This window comes from Talpa occidentalis, unplaced genomic scaffold, assembly GCF_014898055.3.
Source record: "Talpa occidentalis isolate TD23 unplaced genomic scaffold, MPIMG_talOcc4v2.1 talOcc4.2, whole genome shotgun sequence".
Taxonomy (NCBI): Eukaryota; Metazoa; Chordata; class Mammalia; order Eulipotyphla; family Talpidae; genus Talpa; species Talpa occidentalis.
In genome coordinates this window covers 82,536,081-82,550,516 of record NW_023602073.1, presented here as the reverse complement: position 1 = coordinate 82,550,516, position 14,436 = coordinate 82,536,081, and the positions used below count along the sequence as shown (strand labels likewise).

General features: G+C 39.9%; 1 protein-coding gene across 1 annotated transcript in view; it reads right to left on the bottom strand.

Annotated features, from left to right (window-relative positions):
* The window catches only part of LOC119251459 (collagen alpha-1(XIX) chain), a 268,629-nt gene that overhangs the window by 55,253 nt on the left and 198,940 nt on the right, over positions 1–14,436 (bottom strand). Inside the window, exon 17 of the mRNA XM_054698153.1 lies at positions 10,832–10,885. Within this exon, the coding sequence (XP_054554128.1) occupies positions 10,832–10,885 (54 nt within the window). The remainder of the gene's footprint in view (positions 1–10,831; positions 10,886–14,436) is intronic.

Below are 14,436 nucleotides of genomic sequence, written 5' to 3'. Positions count from 1 at the left end.
TGGATTTTTTTGAAATTTATAAAAAGAAACAAAAATGAGTTGAATTACTGATTCAAGACAATGTCTTCTATCTACATAAAAATTTCATTTAGAAAGATCTTTACATTTACATGAAAGTCTTTCACGTAAATGGTGTTTGGTCCTTTTAGCAACTGTGGGAAGTAGATGAGGCAGGGCCTACAGTATCATTTCAAATTACAGAGAAAGAAACTGAGACATGGAAATATCAAGTGAATTTTTTAGTGACAAACTAGTGAGAAGGATTTGCTCCCTCACAATCTTCTTATATTACCATTTATCTGAGTCCCTTCTGTGCCATGAATTACCATGTCCTGTATGTGATGTTTAAGTAGGACTGAGCCTAGTCAAATGGTGAACTATATGTTTTCCTTTCATACCTGTAGTCTAGTAGAATAGCAGTGGGTTTAGGGATCAGTTTCTGAGTTTCGATTCTGCCTCTTCCACTTATACTTGTGTGTTGGTGGATTAAATTACTTGACTTTGCTAAGCATCCTCTACTCCAATATAAAATGAGGACAATTGTTACTTCCCAAGATAGTTGTGAGGATCACATCAGGCACTGGCAGTGAAGTTCCCAATGTAGCAGACCGGGCGTGCAGGGGAGCGCGTCGCCGGCACCGGCATTTTGCAGCAGGGACCCTTCTTGCTGGAGACTGTGTGAACCCAGCAGAAGGCTCACTGAGGAGACAGAGGTTAAGCTGGGAGGCTTGCCCACACCGGGCACCTTCTAGCCTGCAGTTCCAGCCCAGAGGGGAGCAGCACCCACCGCTGGGGCAGACCGGGCGTGCAGGGGAGCTCGTTCCTGCATCGCCATTTTGCAGCAGGGACCTTTCTTGCTGGAGACTGTGTGAACCAGCAGAAGGCTCACCAAGGAGACAGAGGTAAGCTGGGAGGCTGGCCCATGCTGGGCGCCTTGTAGCCTGCAGTTCCAGCCCAGATGGGAGCAGCACCCACCGCTGGGGCAGACCGGGTGTGCAGGGGAGCGCGTCGCCGGCACCGGCATTTTGCAGCAGGGACCCTTCTTGCTGGAGACTGTGTGAACCCAGCAGAAGGCTCACCGAGGAGACAGAGGTTAAGCTGGGAAGCTTGCCCACACCGGGCACCTTCTAGCCTGCAGTTCCAGCCCAGAGGGGAGCAGCACCCACCACTGGGGCAGACCGGGCATGCAGGGGAGCTCGTTCCTGCATCGCCATTTTGCAGCAGGGACCTTTCTTGCTGGAGACTGTGTGAACCAGCAGAAGGCTCACCAAGGAGACAGAGGTAAGCTGGGAGGCTTGCCCATGCTGGGCGCCTTGTAGCCTGCAGTTCCAGCCCAGAGGGGAGCAGCACCCACCGCTGGGGCAGACCGGGCGTGCAGGGGAGCGCGTCCCCGGCTCTGGCATTTTGCAGCAGGGACCCTTCTTGCTGGAGACTGTGTGAACCCAGCAGAAGGCTCACCGAGGAGACAGAGCAGGGACCTGTCTTTGCTGGAGACTTGTGAACCCAGCAGAAGTCCCCCAGAGGAGCCAGTGGTGAGCTGGGAAGGTCGCCCAAGATGCCGGCCAGTACCAGCAACACAGTGTCACAAGGAATACGGCAAATTAGAAAACAGGCAGTAGGGAGTAGAAAAACAACATGCAACCCAGCAACTCCTCAGCAAAATAGCACACCACAAAAAGAAAACCATCTACCAGATTGCAACGACAGTAACTTGGAAGAACTTCTGAGCCTTCCAGATAGAGAATTTAAAATTGCTGTGATTAAAAAACTGACAGAAGTCATAAAGGAAAACAATGATAAGGGGAAAATAATTAATGACCAGAAGAATGAAATTGAGTCCCTAAAGAGGGAAGTAAAAGAAATGCAGGAGATCAAAGAATTAATGGAGACGCTAAAGAACTCTGGGAAAAGCAGTGAAAGCAGAATAGATGAAATGGAAGAACGAATAAGTACTCTTGAAGACACAGAAATAAAAAGAACTAAAACAGAAAAGGAAGGAGAAGTACGAAGGAAAAAGACCGAAGAAAGACTTCGGGAACTATCTGACTCCATGAGGAAAGGAAATATAAGAGTTATAGGAATCCCAGAAGGAGAGGAGAGAGATGTAGGAACAGAGAAAATATTCATGGATATAATTGAAGAGAACTTCCCAAACGCTAAGAAGGATCTGAAAATTGATATTCAAGAAGCAAGAAGAACACCAAACTTCCATGACGAAAGGAAAAATACAGCAAGACACATAATAGTAAAGCTCCCAAGAATCCAAGACAAAGAAAAAATAATGAAACTAACAAGAGGGAAGAAACAGATAACATTCAAAGGGAAACTAATCAGACTGACATCAGACTTCTCTGAAGAAACACTACGGGCAAGAAGAGAGTGGAGGGACATAGTCAACAGACTCCAAGAAAACAGATGCCAACCAAGAATACTCTATCCCGCAAAGCTCTCCTTCCTCTTTGAAGAAAGAATATGGACCTTCCCAGACAAACAGAAACTCCGGAATTTCATTGCGACTAAACCCCCACTCCAAAAAATACTACAAGGAGTCCTAAAGCCAGAACCTCAGAGGGACGAATAACAACAAAAGAAGGCCAAAGAAAGTTATTAAAAGAATAAATAAATAAAATCAAAGGAAAGACAAACACAATGGCAAATACAGATGCTAACATATCAATACTAACTCAAAATGTAAATGGACTAAACTCTTCAATAAAAAGACACAGAGTTGCAGGCTGGATTAAGAAATAAAACCCAACCTTTTGCTGTCTCCAGGAAACACATTTAGCTGCAAAAGATAAAAATAGACTCAAAGTTAAAGGATGGAAAACAATTCTACAAGCAAATGGACCAAAAAAGAAGGCAGGAACAGCTATACTCATATCAGATAAAACAGATTTCAAACTTAAAAAGATAAAAAGAGACCCCAGTGGTCATTACATTATGATCAAGGGGATAATACTTCAAGAAGAAATAACACTCATTAACATATATTCACCAAACGAAGGAGCACCAAAATATATCAGACAACTATTGGCATCTCTGAAAACAGACATCAGAGAAAACACATACGTAGTGGGAGACTTCAACACACCACTATCAACAATGGATAGATCAACAAGACAAAAAATAAGTAAAGACACTAAAGCTCTAAATAAGGATCTAGAGTGCTTAGGCTTAACAGACATATATAGAACACTAAACCCAAAAAAATCTGAGTATACATTTTTCTCAAGCGCACACGGATCATTCTCTAGGATCGATCATATACTGGGGCACAAGACAAACATCAACAGATACACCAAGATTGAAATCATACCAACCATCTTTTCTGACCATGAAGGCATCAAACTAGAAATAAACCATAAAGAGAAGGCAAGGTATTCTCCTACCTCGTGGAGATTGAAACCCACACTACTGGAAGTCCACTGGACTAACGAGGAGATAAAAGAAGAAATTAAAAAATTCTTTGAATTGAATGACAAGGAGGACACCAATTTCCTAAATGTATGGGATGCAGCAAAAGCAGTAATAAGAGGAAAATATATAGCAATAGATGCTCACATCAAGAAACAAGAAAGAACTCAAAGAAACAACCTAAATCTCAAAACTCAAGATCTAGAAAAAGAACAACAAAAAAGCCCCAAAACCAGTAGAAGAAAAGAAATAATAAAAACCAAAGCAGAATAAATGAAATCGAAACTAAAAAAACAATCCAAAAGATCAATGAAACCAAGAGCTGGTTCTTCGAAAAAATAAATAAAATAGATAAACCCCTTGCCAGGCTCACAAGGCAAAAAGGGAGAAAGCACAAATAAATAGGATAATAAATGAAAGAGGAGAAATCACAACGGACACAGCAGAAATCAAAAGAATTATTAATAACTACTATGAACAGTTATATGGAAACAAGTTTAACAATCTAGAGGAGATGGACAAATTCCTACAACTCTACAATCGCCAAAGCTAGATAAAGAAGAAATAGAACACCTAAACAGACCAATTACAATTAGCGAAATTGAAATGGTAATCAAAACCTCCCCAAAAACAAAAGCCCAGGACCTGATGGATTTACAAATGAATTCTACCAAACATTCAGAGACGAATTGGTACCTATCCTTCACAAACTCTTCCAAAAAATTGAGAAGGAAGGTATAATACCTAACACGTTCTACGAAGCCAACATTACACTAATACCAAAACCGAACAAGGACAACACAAAAAAAGAAAACTATAGGCCAATCTCCCTAATGAACACTGATGCAAAAATCCTCAATAAAATTTTAGCTATCAGAATCCAACAGTGTATCCATAAGGTAATTCACCACGACCAAGTAGGATTCATTCCAGGGACACAAGGATGGTTTAACATCCGAAAATCAATCAACATTATCCAACACATCAACAAAAAGAAATATAAAAACCATATGATAATATCAATAGATGCTGAGAAAGCTTTCGACAAAGTGCAACACCCATTCATGATGAAAGCCCTTGAAATTCTTGGGATACAAGGAACATACCTCAACATCATAAAGGCCGTATATGACAAGCCAACAGCCAGTATCATTCTCAATGGTGAAAAGCTGAAAGCAATTCCATTAAGATCTGGAACAAGACAAGGATGTCCACTTTCACCACTGCTTTTCAATATAATACTGGAAGTCCTAGCCAGAGCAATAAGACAAGAGAAAGACATCCAAGGAATCCAAATAGGAAAAGAAGAAGTCAAACTATCACTCTTTGCAGATGATATGATAATATACATAGAGAACCCCAAAAACTCCACAGAAAAACTAATTCAACTCATCAATCAGTTCAGTAAAGTGGCAGGATACAAAATCAACACGCAAAAGTCAGTAGCCTTCCTATATACAAACAATAAATCTGAAGAAGAAGAAATCAAAAAAACCATCCCTTTATTATTGAAACAAAAAAAATCAAATATTTGGGAATAAATCTAACAAAAGAGGTAAAGGACCTATACAAAGAAAACTATAAAACGCTGTTAAAAGAAATAGAAGAAGACACAAAGAAATGGAAAGACATCCCCTGCTCATGGATTGGAAGAATAAACATTATTAAAATGGCCATCCTACCAAAAGCAATATACAGATTCAATGCTATTCCAATCAAAATTTCAATGTCATCTTCAAAGAAATAGAACAATTATTGATGAAATTCATATGGAATCACAAAAAACCCCGAATAGCCAAAGCTCTCCTGAAAAAAAAAGAAGGGAATGGAGGCATCAGACTCCCAGACTTCAAACTATACTACAAAGCCATAATCATCAAAACTGCATGGTATTGGAACAAGAACAGACATACAGACCAATGGAATCGAATAGAAAATCCAGAAATAAACCCACAGATTTATGGTCAACTAATCTTTGACAAAGGAGCAAGACTATGCATTGGAGCAAAGAAAGTTTGTTCAATAAATGGTGCTGGGAAAACTGGGTCGCTACATGCAAAAGAATGAAGCTTGACCACTACCTCACACCATATACAAAATCAACTCAAAATGGATTAAAGAACTAGACATAAGACCTGAAACCATAAAATATATAGAAGGAAATATAGGCGAAACACTACGTGATTTGCATATCAAAGACATCTTTACAGACACATCACCCAAAGCAGTGATAGTGAAGGCAAAGATCAACAGCTGGACTACATCAAATTAAAGAGCTTCTGCACAGCAAAAGAGACAATAACAAAAACAAAGAGAAACCCCACCAACTGGGAGAAAATTTTTGCACCCAACACTAATGATAAAGGACTGATCACAAAAATCTGCAAAGAGCTGATGAGACTCAGTAACAACAAAGAAAATAATCCAGTCAAAAAAATGGGCAGAGGAACTAAAAAGAAACTTCTCTGAAGAGGAAATGCGAATGGCCAACAGGCATATGAAAAAATGTTCAACATCACTTGCAATCAGGGAAATGCAAATCAAAACTACCATGAGATACCATCTTTACACCAGTGAGAATGGCACATATTAAAAAAACTAGCAACAACAAATGTTGGCGAGGTGTGGAGAAAAAGGAACTCTTCTGCACTGTTGGTGGGAGTGCAAACTGGTCCAACCACTATGGAGAGCTGTGTGGAGATTTCTGGACCTACTAAACATAGAGCTTCCACAGGATCCAGCAATTCCACTCCTAGGTATTTACCCAAAGAACACAGAAACATCAATTCCAAAGAACACCTGCACCCTATGTTTATAGCAGCACTGTTTACAATAGCTAAGCTTTGGAACAGCCCAAATGCCAAAAATAGATGACTGGATCAAGAAGATGTGGTACATATATACATGGAATATTACTCAGCATTAAAAAAGCAAACAAGAATGCACAACATGCAATTTGCAGCAACATGTGACGCTGAAAGGGATTCATTGCTCAGTAAATAAGACCAAAAAGAAAGAAAAATACCAGATGGTCTCACTCATAGCAGGGATCTAGAAAATTTAAAAAAGGGGACCAGAAAATGGAATAACTATAAGAAAGTGAAAATCAAATCAAACAAAAACTATGAACCAGAGACACTTTTTGGGGGGTGGGGGTGGGGGGCGAGGGAGAGGGATTTGGGTCAGGATGAGGGGATTGCAAATTGTATGGGGAATATAAAAAAAAAATTTATTTAATTAAAAAAAAAAATTAAAAAAAAAAAAAGTTCCCAATGTAGAGCTACTGCTGTAATAAACTCCCAATCATCTGTCCCTTCTGAACCTGTTTCCTCAGGTGTTAGTACTATTTCCTCCCCAGAAAGATGCTTCCTCTCTGAAAAATGCCCTCAATTATAATCTTAGTATATACACAGGGATTATTAATCCAAGACATCTGTTCTTAATGGATTCCCTACAATGAAGACTACTCAAGAAGTCTGACGTTATTTGAATGAATTTGGAGCTTTTTCTTTGGACAGGTAAGATCAATTATACTTGGAAACAGGAAATTGGACCATACTTTATAAAAAATATGTTCATCTTGAAGGGTTATGGCTAATTTTATCAACCAATTTAGGTGCTCCTCAATTACAAGCATTATGTTTAAGAATAATTTTATTATATGCAGAATCTGTATGTAGAAGCAGTTACACTCTCTCAGCAGAAAAAGGTCACCCTTCCATATATATATATTTAGCATATATATATATGCTAAATGCAAAGTTGTGGAAATGATTCTCTGTAAACAACTTATTTTTTGCAAAAAAATTTTCTTAAGAAAATAATAAAGCTCAAATGTGACAAAAGAACAAAGAAACCTAAGTAGAAGACTGGTTAAAAGGTTTTAATTATTGGAGTAGCTTTGGGTTATTACGAACCTCTTTCAGTTTTGGTTTTTTAAAAACAGTCACTGACTCCCTTAAAGACCAACACCACCTTTCATTTAGGGAACATCTTTAAAGCCACAAAGGGAAGAACATTTCCTGAGAAAGGGAGTAAAGTACACTGTCATCACAGACTCATGTCTCTGGTCACTCCTATTCCTTTGTTCATTTCAGATGATCACACTGATCCAAAGATCACACTGATCTTAACTTCTCCAAAGACCCACTGCTCAAACAAATATGCTGAAATTATACAAACTAGTACATCATTTGAAATGTAGTATATATTATTTGCATACTATCTGATAAAGATAAAATTAATATTAAATTTTTTTGACATGGTCATAAGAAATTCTACACAGGCTTTAGGAATCTCATTTGCAAACTAATAGGGTAAGTCATATATCACCTTCAAATCTCAATCAGAAGAATTTTAGAGCAACCAACCCTTCCTTCCTGCTGTGTATGTAGCAAGATTCTCCTCACAGAGGGTACAATGTTGGAAAAGACAAATAAAAACCAACAATGTTTTGAATTCAAAATGTTCACAAATAAACAGGAATGTTTCTTAAACTATACATAATTGTTATAAAATATGAATAGTTGGGACATTTTAACAGATAAAAAAATTACTTTACTGATACTTTCAGAAGAGTAATACTATGAAAGCTGAATGAATCTTGCTTATTCTCTCAATCACCCAAAGCCTTTATGCCAAGAGATGTGGCCACAGCACTCTCCACTTGTGACTCTTTACAACTTTTGGTGGCTTTTCATGAATCTCAGAATTGCCCATGAACTTCTTCAGGATCCCACCTGGGCTTGACTGGCCAGTGCTAAAAAGCTTCTGCATGGTGACAGAAACCATAACTAAAACAAAAAGACACCCTACTGAATAGGAGAAAATATTTGTATGCCATACATATGATAAAGGACTGATAACAAAGATATACAAAGAACTCATAAAACTTGACAAAACAAAACAAATAAGCCAATCAAAAAATGGGCTGTGGGAATATATAGACATGTCTCCAAAGAACACATAAGATAGTTAGCAGGCACATGAAAAAATGCTCATCATCATTACATCAGGGAAATACAAATCAAAACCACATGAGAAAGGCCCATATCAAAAAGACTAGAAACAACAAGTGCTGGTAAGGATGTGAATGCAAATGGGTCTAATCCTTATGGGTCTGATCCAGGAAAAAAGTGTGGAGGAGTCTCAAAACATTAAAAATGGATCTTCCATTTAACCCAGTAATTCCACTCTGAAGCATCTACCCCCAAAATTCAAAAACACTAATTCAAAAGGAAACTTGAATTACTCCTCATTTATTGCAGTGCTATTTCCTATAGCTAAATTAAGGAAACAACCTAAGTACCCCCAAACAGATGAGTGGATCAAGAAGATGTGGTATATATACACACAATGGAATACTACTCATCCATGGAAAAAGATAAACTCATACCATTAGTGGCAACATGGGTGGAATTAGAAGGGATAATGCTAAGTGAAATAAGTCAAATAAGTCGGAAGGAGAAAGATAAGATGGTGTCACTAATATGCATAATATAAAGTAACTAAGTGAAGTGTCAAATAGACTAACTTAAAAACTAACCCTTGATAGGTGACTACATAACTGAAGTAGGAGGGGAGGTAGGGAGGAGTTGAGGGAGGGGTAAGAACAAAGAGGGAAGGAAGGACAATGGGCTATGGTGGGGACTCTATGGGTGAGTGGGTGGTGGGTACACTTCCCTGGCAATACCTGATGAAGGTACCCAGATTACCTCAATTAAAAATAAGCAAAAATAAAAAATTAATAAAACAAAACAACAACAAAAAAGTTGACTTGTGAATAAAAATTTTTTCTATTTTGCATATATTTTTCATTATTTTTGGAGTCTAACAAATGGCACTGTGTTATATTACAAAAGTAAGAAATCACTTTTCTTTAAAATTCTGTGTACTCAGGCTTTAATGAATACTCTGTATTGGCCCCATAACTGATTTTAAATTCTAATTCTAATTCTTGAAAAAAAATAAGTACCTCTCTCCTCCAATACTCTGGCAATAAACTAAAACCTGTGGAATTGAATATTATAAATTCTTGCATATAGTCACATATTGCTTAATCTTTGAAACTCTTCAGTAAACTCCTTTGATCTATAGTTGAAAACTCATTCCAGAATTCAGTGTAATCCTCTTCTCTCTGAGACATTTGGCAAGCTTGTCATAAAGGCCTTCATCATTCAAATTCCTCCTTCGAGACAACAATTATCCTGTCTTGAAAACAGCATCACACATTTAGAAAACTACATAAAGGTCTAATCTTGCCTATTAGCATTCACCAGCTTTTCTTCTTTAAAGCACAAGGCAATTATTGAAAATCTTACAATGTGGTCTCTGTTTTTCCAGAAAATTTGGAATAAAAATCAAAGCTGATTCCTTTAAAGACGAGATTCTAAGATACCCAATTGATACCTCCTCCCCACACATACTTCTATAACCAGTTTCAATTGATATGAGTACATTGATAACCCTTCAGAACAATTCACTTGAATGGTTAAAATGAACATAATCAATGACTGGACAGCAATCAACAAAAGTTGTTGTTCATTTTTGGCACTTGACCTCACCCTGAGAAAATCCTACGGCGCAAAGTCTGGAGCCCTCTAGTAGTAGTGGAGGGTGGTTCTGGTCTTTAAAAAATCAATTATTTTCTGGTTTTCATTTGCTCAATTACTCATTTGCTCACTCATTCATTAAATAATTAATAATTACATGCTACATGCCAGAAAACTGTGCTAGGCTGTGGTGATAAAATAGAGGTTAAAAAAAATTATAGTGCAATGGGCAGACAGATAAGGGCAATAACAGTCACCAGGCAAAGTGCTAGACCTGTAGGAGGTATAAGATTATAAGGATCATGGAGGATAACACTTCTCTTGCTGAAACCCCCGCAAAGGTTATGTAGGAGGACTGATGTTGAGTTGAGTCACGAAGACTGAGGGACACTTACCTACGCCTCCAGGAGAATATGTGCAATGTATGACATGTTAGAGGCAGTAAAGGAAGATCACACTATAGGCTATAAAAGAAGGAAGGGCACAGAGGAGGACAGGCACAGACAGGTAAAGAGCAAAGTATGAAGGATGTAGAAAGGCATGCAGAAGACATGGAAGAAAAGGGAAGTTAATAAAGAATTTCAAATCAAAGAATTATATAGTCAGAATTATGATTTAGAAATATTACTCTGCACAAGGCAGAGGCAATTTGACCAATGCTGAGATAGCTACAGAAATCTAGATATGGATTGAAAGGGATTTAAACCAAAGGGGTGGTAATGAGGAAAGAGGGAAGGAAATGGATTCATGAGTAGAAATAAAAAGATAGAAATTATTAACTACAGAGCAGTAAGACACCCTAAATGAACACAAAAACAATAGAAGGGCTCTCTGAAGGAGCAGCCATCCAGCTATTTACTCACAGGTGGTCCTGGGGGGCCTGGTTTTCCTGGAGGACCGGTTTTTCCTCGTCTTCCCTTGAAACCAAAAAGAAACAACAAAAAGTACTGTGATTTTCCATTTTATTTTAAATAATGACAACTCTAAGACATTAAAAATCAACTAGACGTTAAAAAACAATTCCAAGTTCACATGCGTTTCAATGTCAATGAAAAACAGCTATGGTCCAATTCTTAACAACCAAGATGAGAGAAATTGTACCTGGAATGAATAAATCTTAACTGTTTTCAGCAGCCCTTTAAACGCTGTGTAACTTGATATACCAGTAAAGTAATATAAAATATTTTAAATACCTGATGTAATACTGGTTTTATCTGACGTTTCTATGGTTTCTGTTGTAATAATAAATGCATTTACCTTAAATTGGTGTTTTTCAACTAGTAGTCTGAGTTCTAATTTTATAGGAGTTCCAGAGGGTGACATCAGGTATTAACATACAAAACCTTAGGATCCATCCTAAACTTATTGGTTTAAAAGGGAGCCACAAATCTGGGTAATAAATTTGAAAAGCACTTCTCTAAGCCATAACATAATTGAGTATGCTAAATGAAGCACACTAGCTGTTTTCCTCTTTTTTTAATGATTGTTTTATAAGTCAAAGAAAATGTATACTCTTTGCTTATTAATCTTCACTATCAGAACTTAATGCTAACTCTTCCAAGTTCACAACTAGCTAAGTGACAAGAATCAAAAAAATAAGATTGTGCTTGCATCTCTAAGCAATGATGTTTCTTATGTCATTTAAATATCTAAATTAATTTCCTTAATTTTCCTCCTTTCTAACATAAGGAAGTATACTTATATAGTGCAAACATATATTTTGAATGAGAAGTATTTGAGCCTGTTTTCTAATTCTGGTCCCCCTATTTCATTCTTGTTAGAACTTTATTTTATTAACATATTGGAAGTATATTAATACACATTAAGATTTATTGCTACTTAAAAAGTGGAAGTATATTGCTCTTTCAGTGCTTTTGGGGGTGTGGGGGAGAATTGTATGCATTAGCATAGTAAGACAGAAAGGTCCACTTTTCTTTCTCTGAAAGTGTCAGGCAAAGTTGTTTGATTTCTCCAGGTTTTATCTTGGCTTGGAGTAGGGTGGGTTGTTCAATGCCAGCTGAACCAGCAGAGTAGGCTTAGGAGGTAAGTAAGTATACATTGTGATTGGGTTGGAAATGCTTCTGTTGTTGCTGAAGGCAAGTTAAATATATACTATTAAGGATGTCACATAAAAAGCAGCAGCTGTTTTCATAAATAATCCTAGCTAACAGAACATAAATAATCCTAGCCTACAGACAGATTTTTTTAAATTTTATTAAAAATAAATATAATTAGTGGTGTTTTCATATACCTTCTGTTTTAGAGATCTGAACATTGTAGTTCCTTTGGAGGGGCTGTGTAATTGGGATGAATATATAACTTAATAGTCTATATGCTGGGGGGCGGAGCAACATGGCGGCGAGGAGACGCTGCGAGTAAGATCTCCCATTAAAAAAAGTTAATAGGGAGGAAAAGCGGCAGGTCCCAGTGAGAACCGGGACACGGAAGATAAACGGACGACGCCAGCAAACTGCCCGAGAGAAGAAAGTTGCCATAAAGAGGACGAGAAGGGAGGGAAGCGCAGAACCCTGCTCCCCTCCCCGCCCACAGAGGCGGCACTCTCCGACCGGCAGAGAGGAGGAAACAACAAACCAAAACGACCAACAAGAAAAACGGATGCAGCAAGTGGGACTGTGAGTGGAAAGGAACTATTTCAGCCACCACACCCTGTGAACGGGAGCTGAGGCGAACCCTGCAGGATCCGCCACGGAGGTGAGCTCCAGGCGCCATTAAAGAGAGCCCCGCCCACCAGGAGGAGACCAGCACCAGCACACAGCCCCGCCGCCGGTAAGCTTGGCGCGAAAGCGGCGCTCGGATTGCAGCTGTCCAGGGCCCTGCGCCTGCGACCTAGGCTTGCGGGGAGGGGGAGACGCGGAGGCCCTCCCTGAGTGAGCAGGAACAAGGTGCCCAGGCAGGGGAGCGGGATTCAAAAGGCGCCATTCCCGCGCCACTGATCTGGGCTACAGCCCGCGTCCTGGAACTGAGGGCTTTGGAACTGAGACCCGGGCGGAGGCCCTCCCTGAGTGAGCAGGAACAAGGCGCCCAGGCAGGGGAGCGGGATTCAAAAGGCGCCATTCCCGCGCCACTGATCTGGGCTACAGCCCGCGTCCTGGAACTGAGGGCTTTGGAACTGAGACCCGGGGCACGAAATTAGGGGCGTGGGTTCCCCACGACGGTGGGGCACAAGGCAGACACAGCACCCCAAAGCCGTTGAGGTGTACCCTACCATCCCCGCTCTGCTCCCTGTCCCACGGGGTGGAAAATCAGCTCCCCAAGGGCTCTAGGAGAGATCTCTGGTGCCACCTAGCGACTTGACCCCAGCACAGGCTACTGAAGGAGCTAGTGGCCAGCTGGGGAGTTAGCCCACACACCGGGCCCCTTCTGAACAAGTAGTCTGAGCCCACAGGGAGAGCGAGCACCCACAGCCGGGGCAGACCAGGCGCGCAGAATAGTGTGCCTGAGACCAGAAGCGCAGGGAGTGTGTCCACATCACCATTTTAGAACAGGGACATTTCTTCAGTAAGACTACCTGCAGAAGGCTTCCTCAGGAGCCAGAGGTGAGCGGGGGAAGTTCGCCCACGCCAGACCCCTCTGGCCTGCAGTCCAAGCCCAGAGGGGAGCAGGAACCCACCGCCGGGGCAGACCAGGCGCACAGGGGAGTGTGTCCCCACATCGGCATTTTAGAACAGGGACCTTTCTCCAGTAAAGGCTGCTTGAAACTGACAGATGACTCCTAGAAGAACCAGGGGAACAGAGAAGCCCACCCAGATGCCGGCAAGTCCCAACAACACAGTGTCCCAACGCATACGGCAAATTAGAAAACAGACAGTAGGGAGGAGAAGAACCACACGCAACCTAGCAACTCTCCAGAGAAAAAGCACACCACAAAAAGAAAGCCAGCCCCCAGATTGCAACGACAATAACTTGGAAGAATTTCTGAGCCTTCCAGAAAGAGAATTTAAAATTGCCGTGATTAAAAAACTGACAGAAGTCATAAAGGAAAACAATGATAAGGGAAAATAATCAACGATCAGAAGAATGCAATTGAGTCCCTAGAGAGGGAAAACAATGGTCAGAAGAAAGAAATTGAGTCCCTAAAGAGGGAAGTAAAAGAAATGCAGGAGATCAAAGAATTAATGGAAGAACTAAAGAATTCTGGGAAAAGCAATGAAAGCAGAATAGATGAAATGGAAGAACGAATAAGTAATCTTGAAGACACAGAAATAAAAAACCAAAACAGAGAAGGAAAGAGAAGTACGAAGGAAAAAGAACGAAGAAAGACTTCGGGAACTATCTGACTCCATGAGGAAAGGAAATATAAGAGTTATAGGAATACCAGAGGAGAGGAGAGAGATGTAGGAACAGAGAAAATATTCAAAGAGATAATTGAAGAGAACTTCCCAAATGTGAAGAAGGAGCTGAAAATTGATATTCAAGAAGCAAGAAGAACACCAAACTTCCACGACGA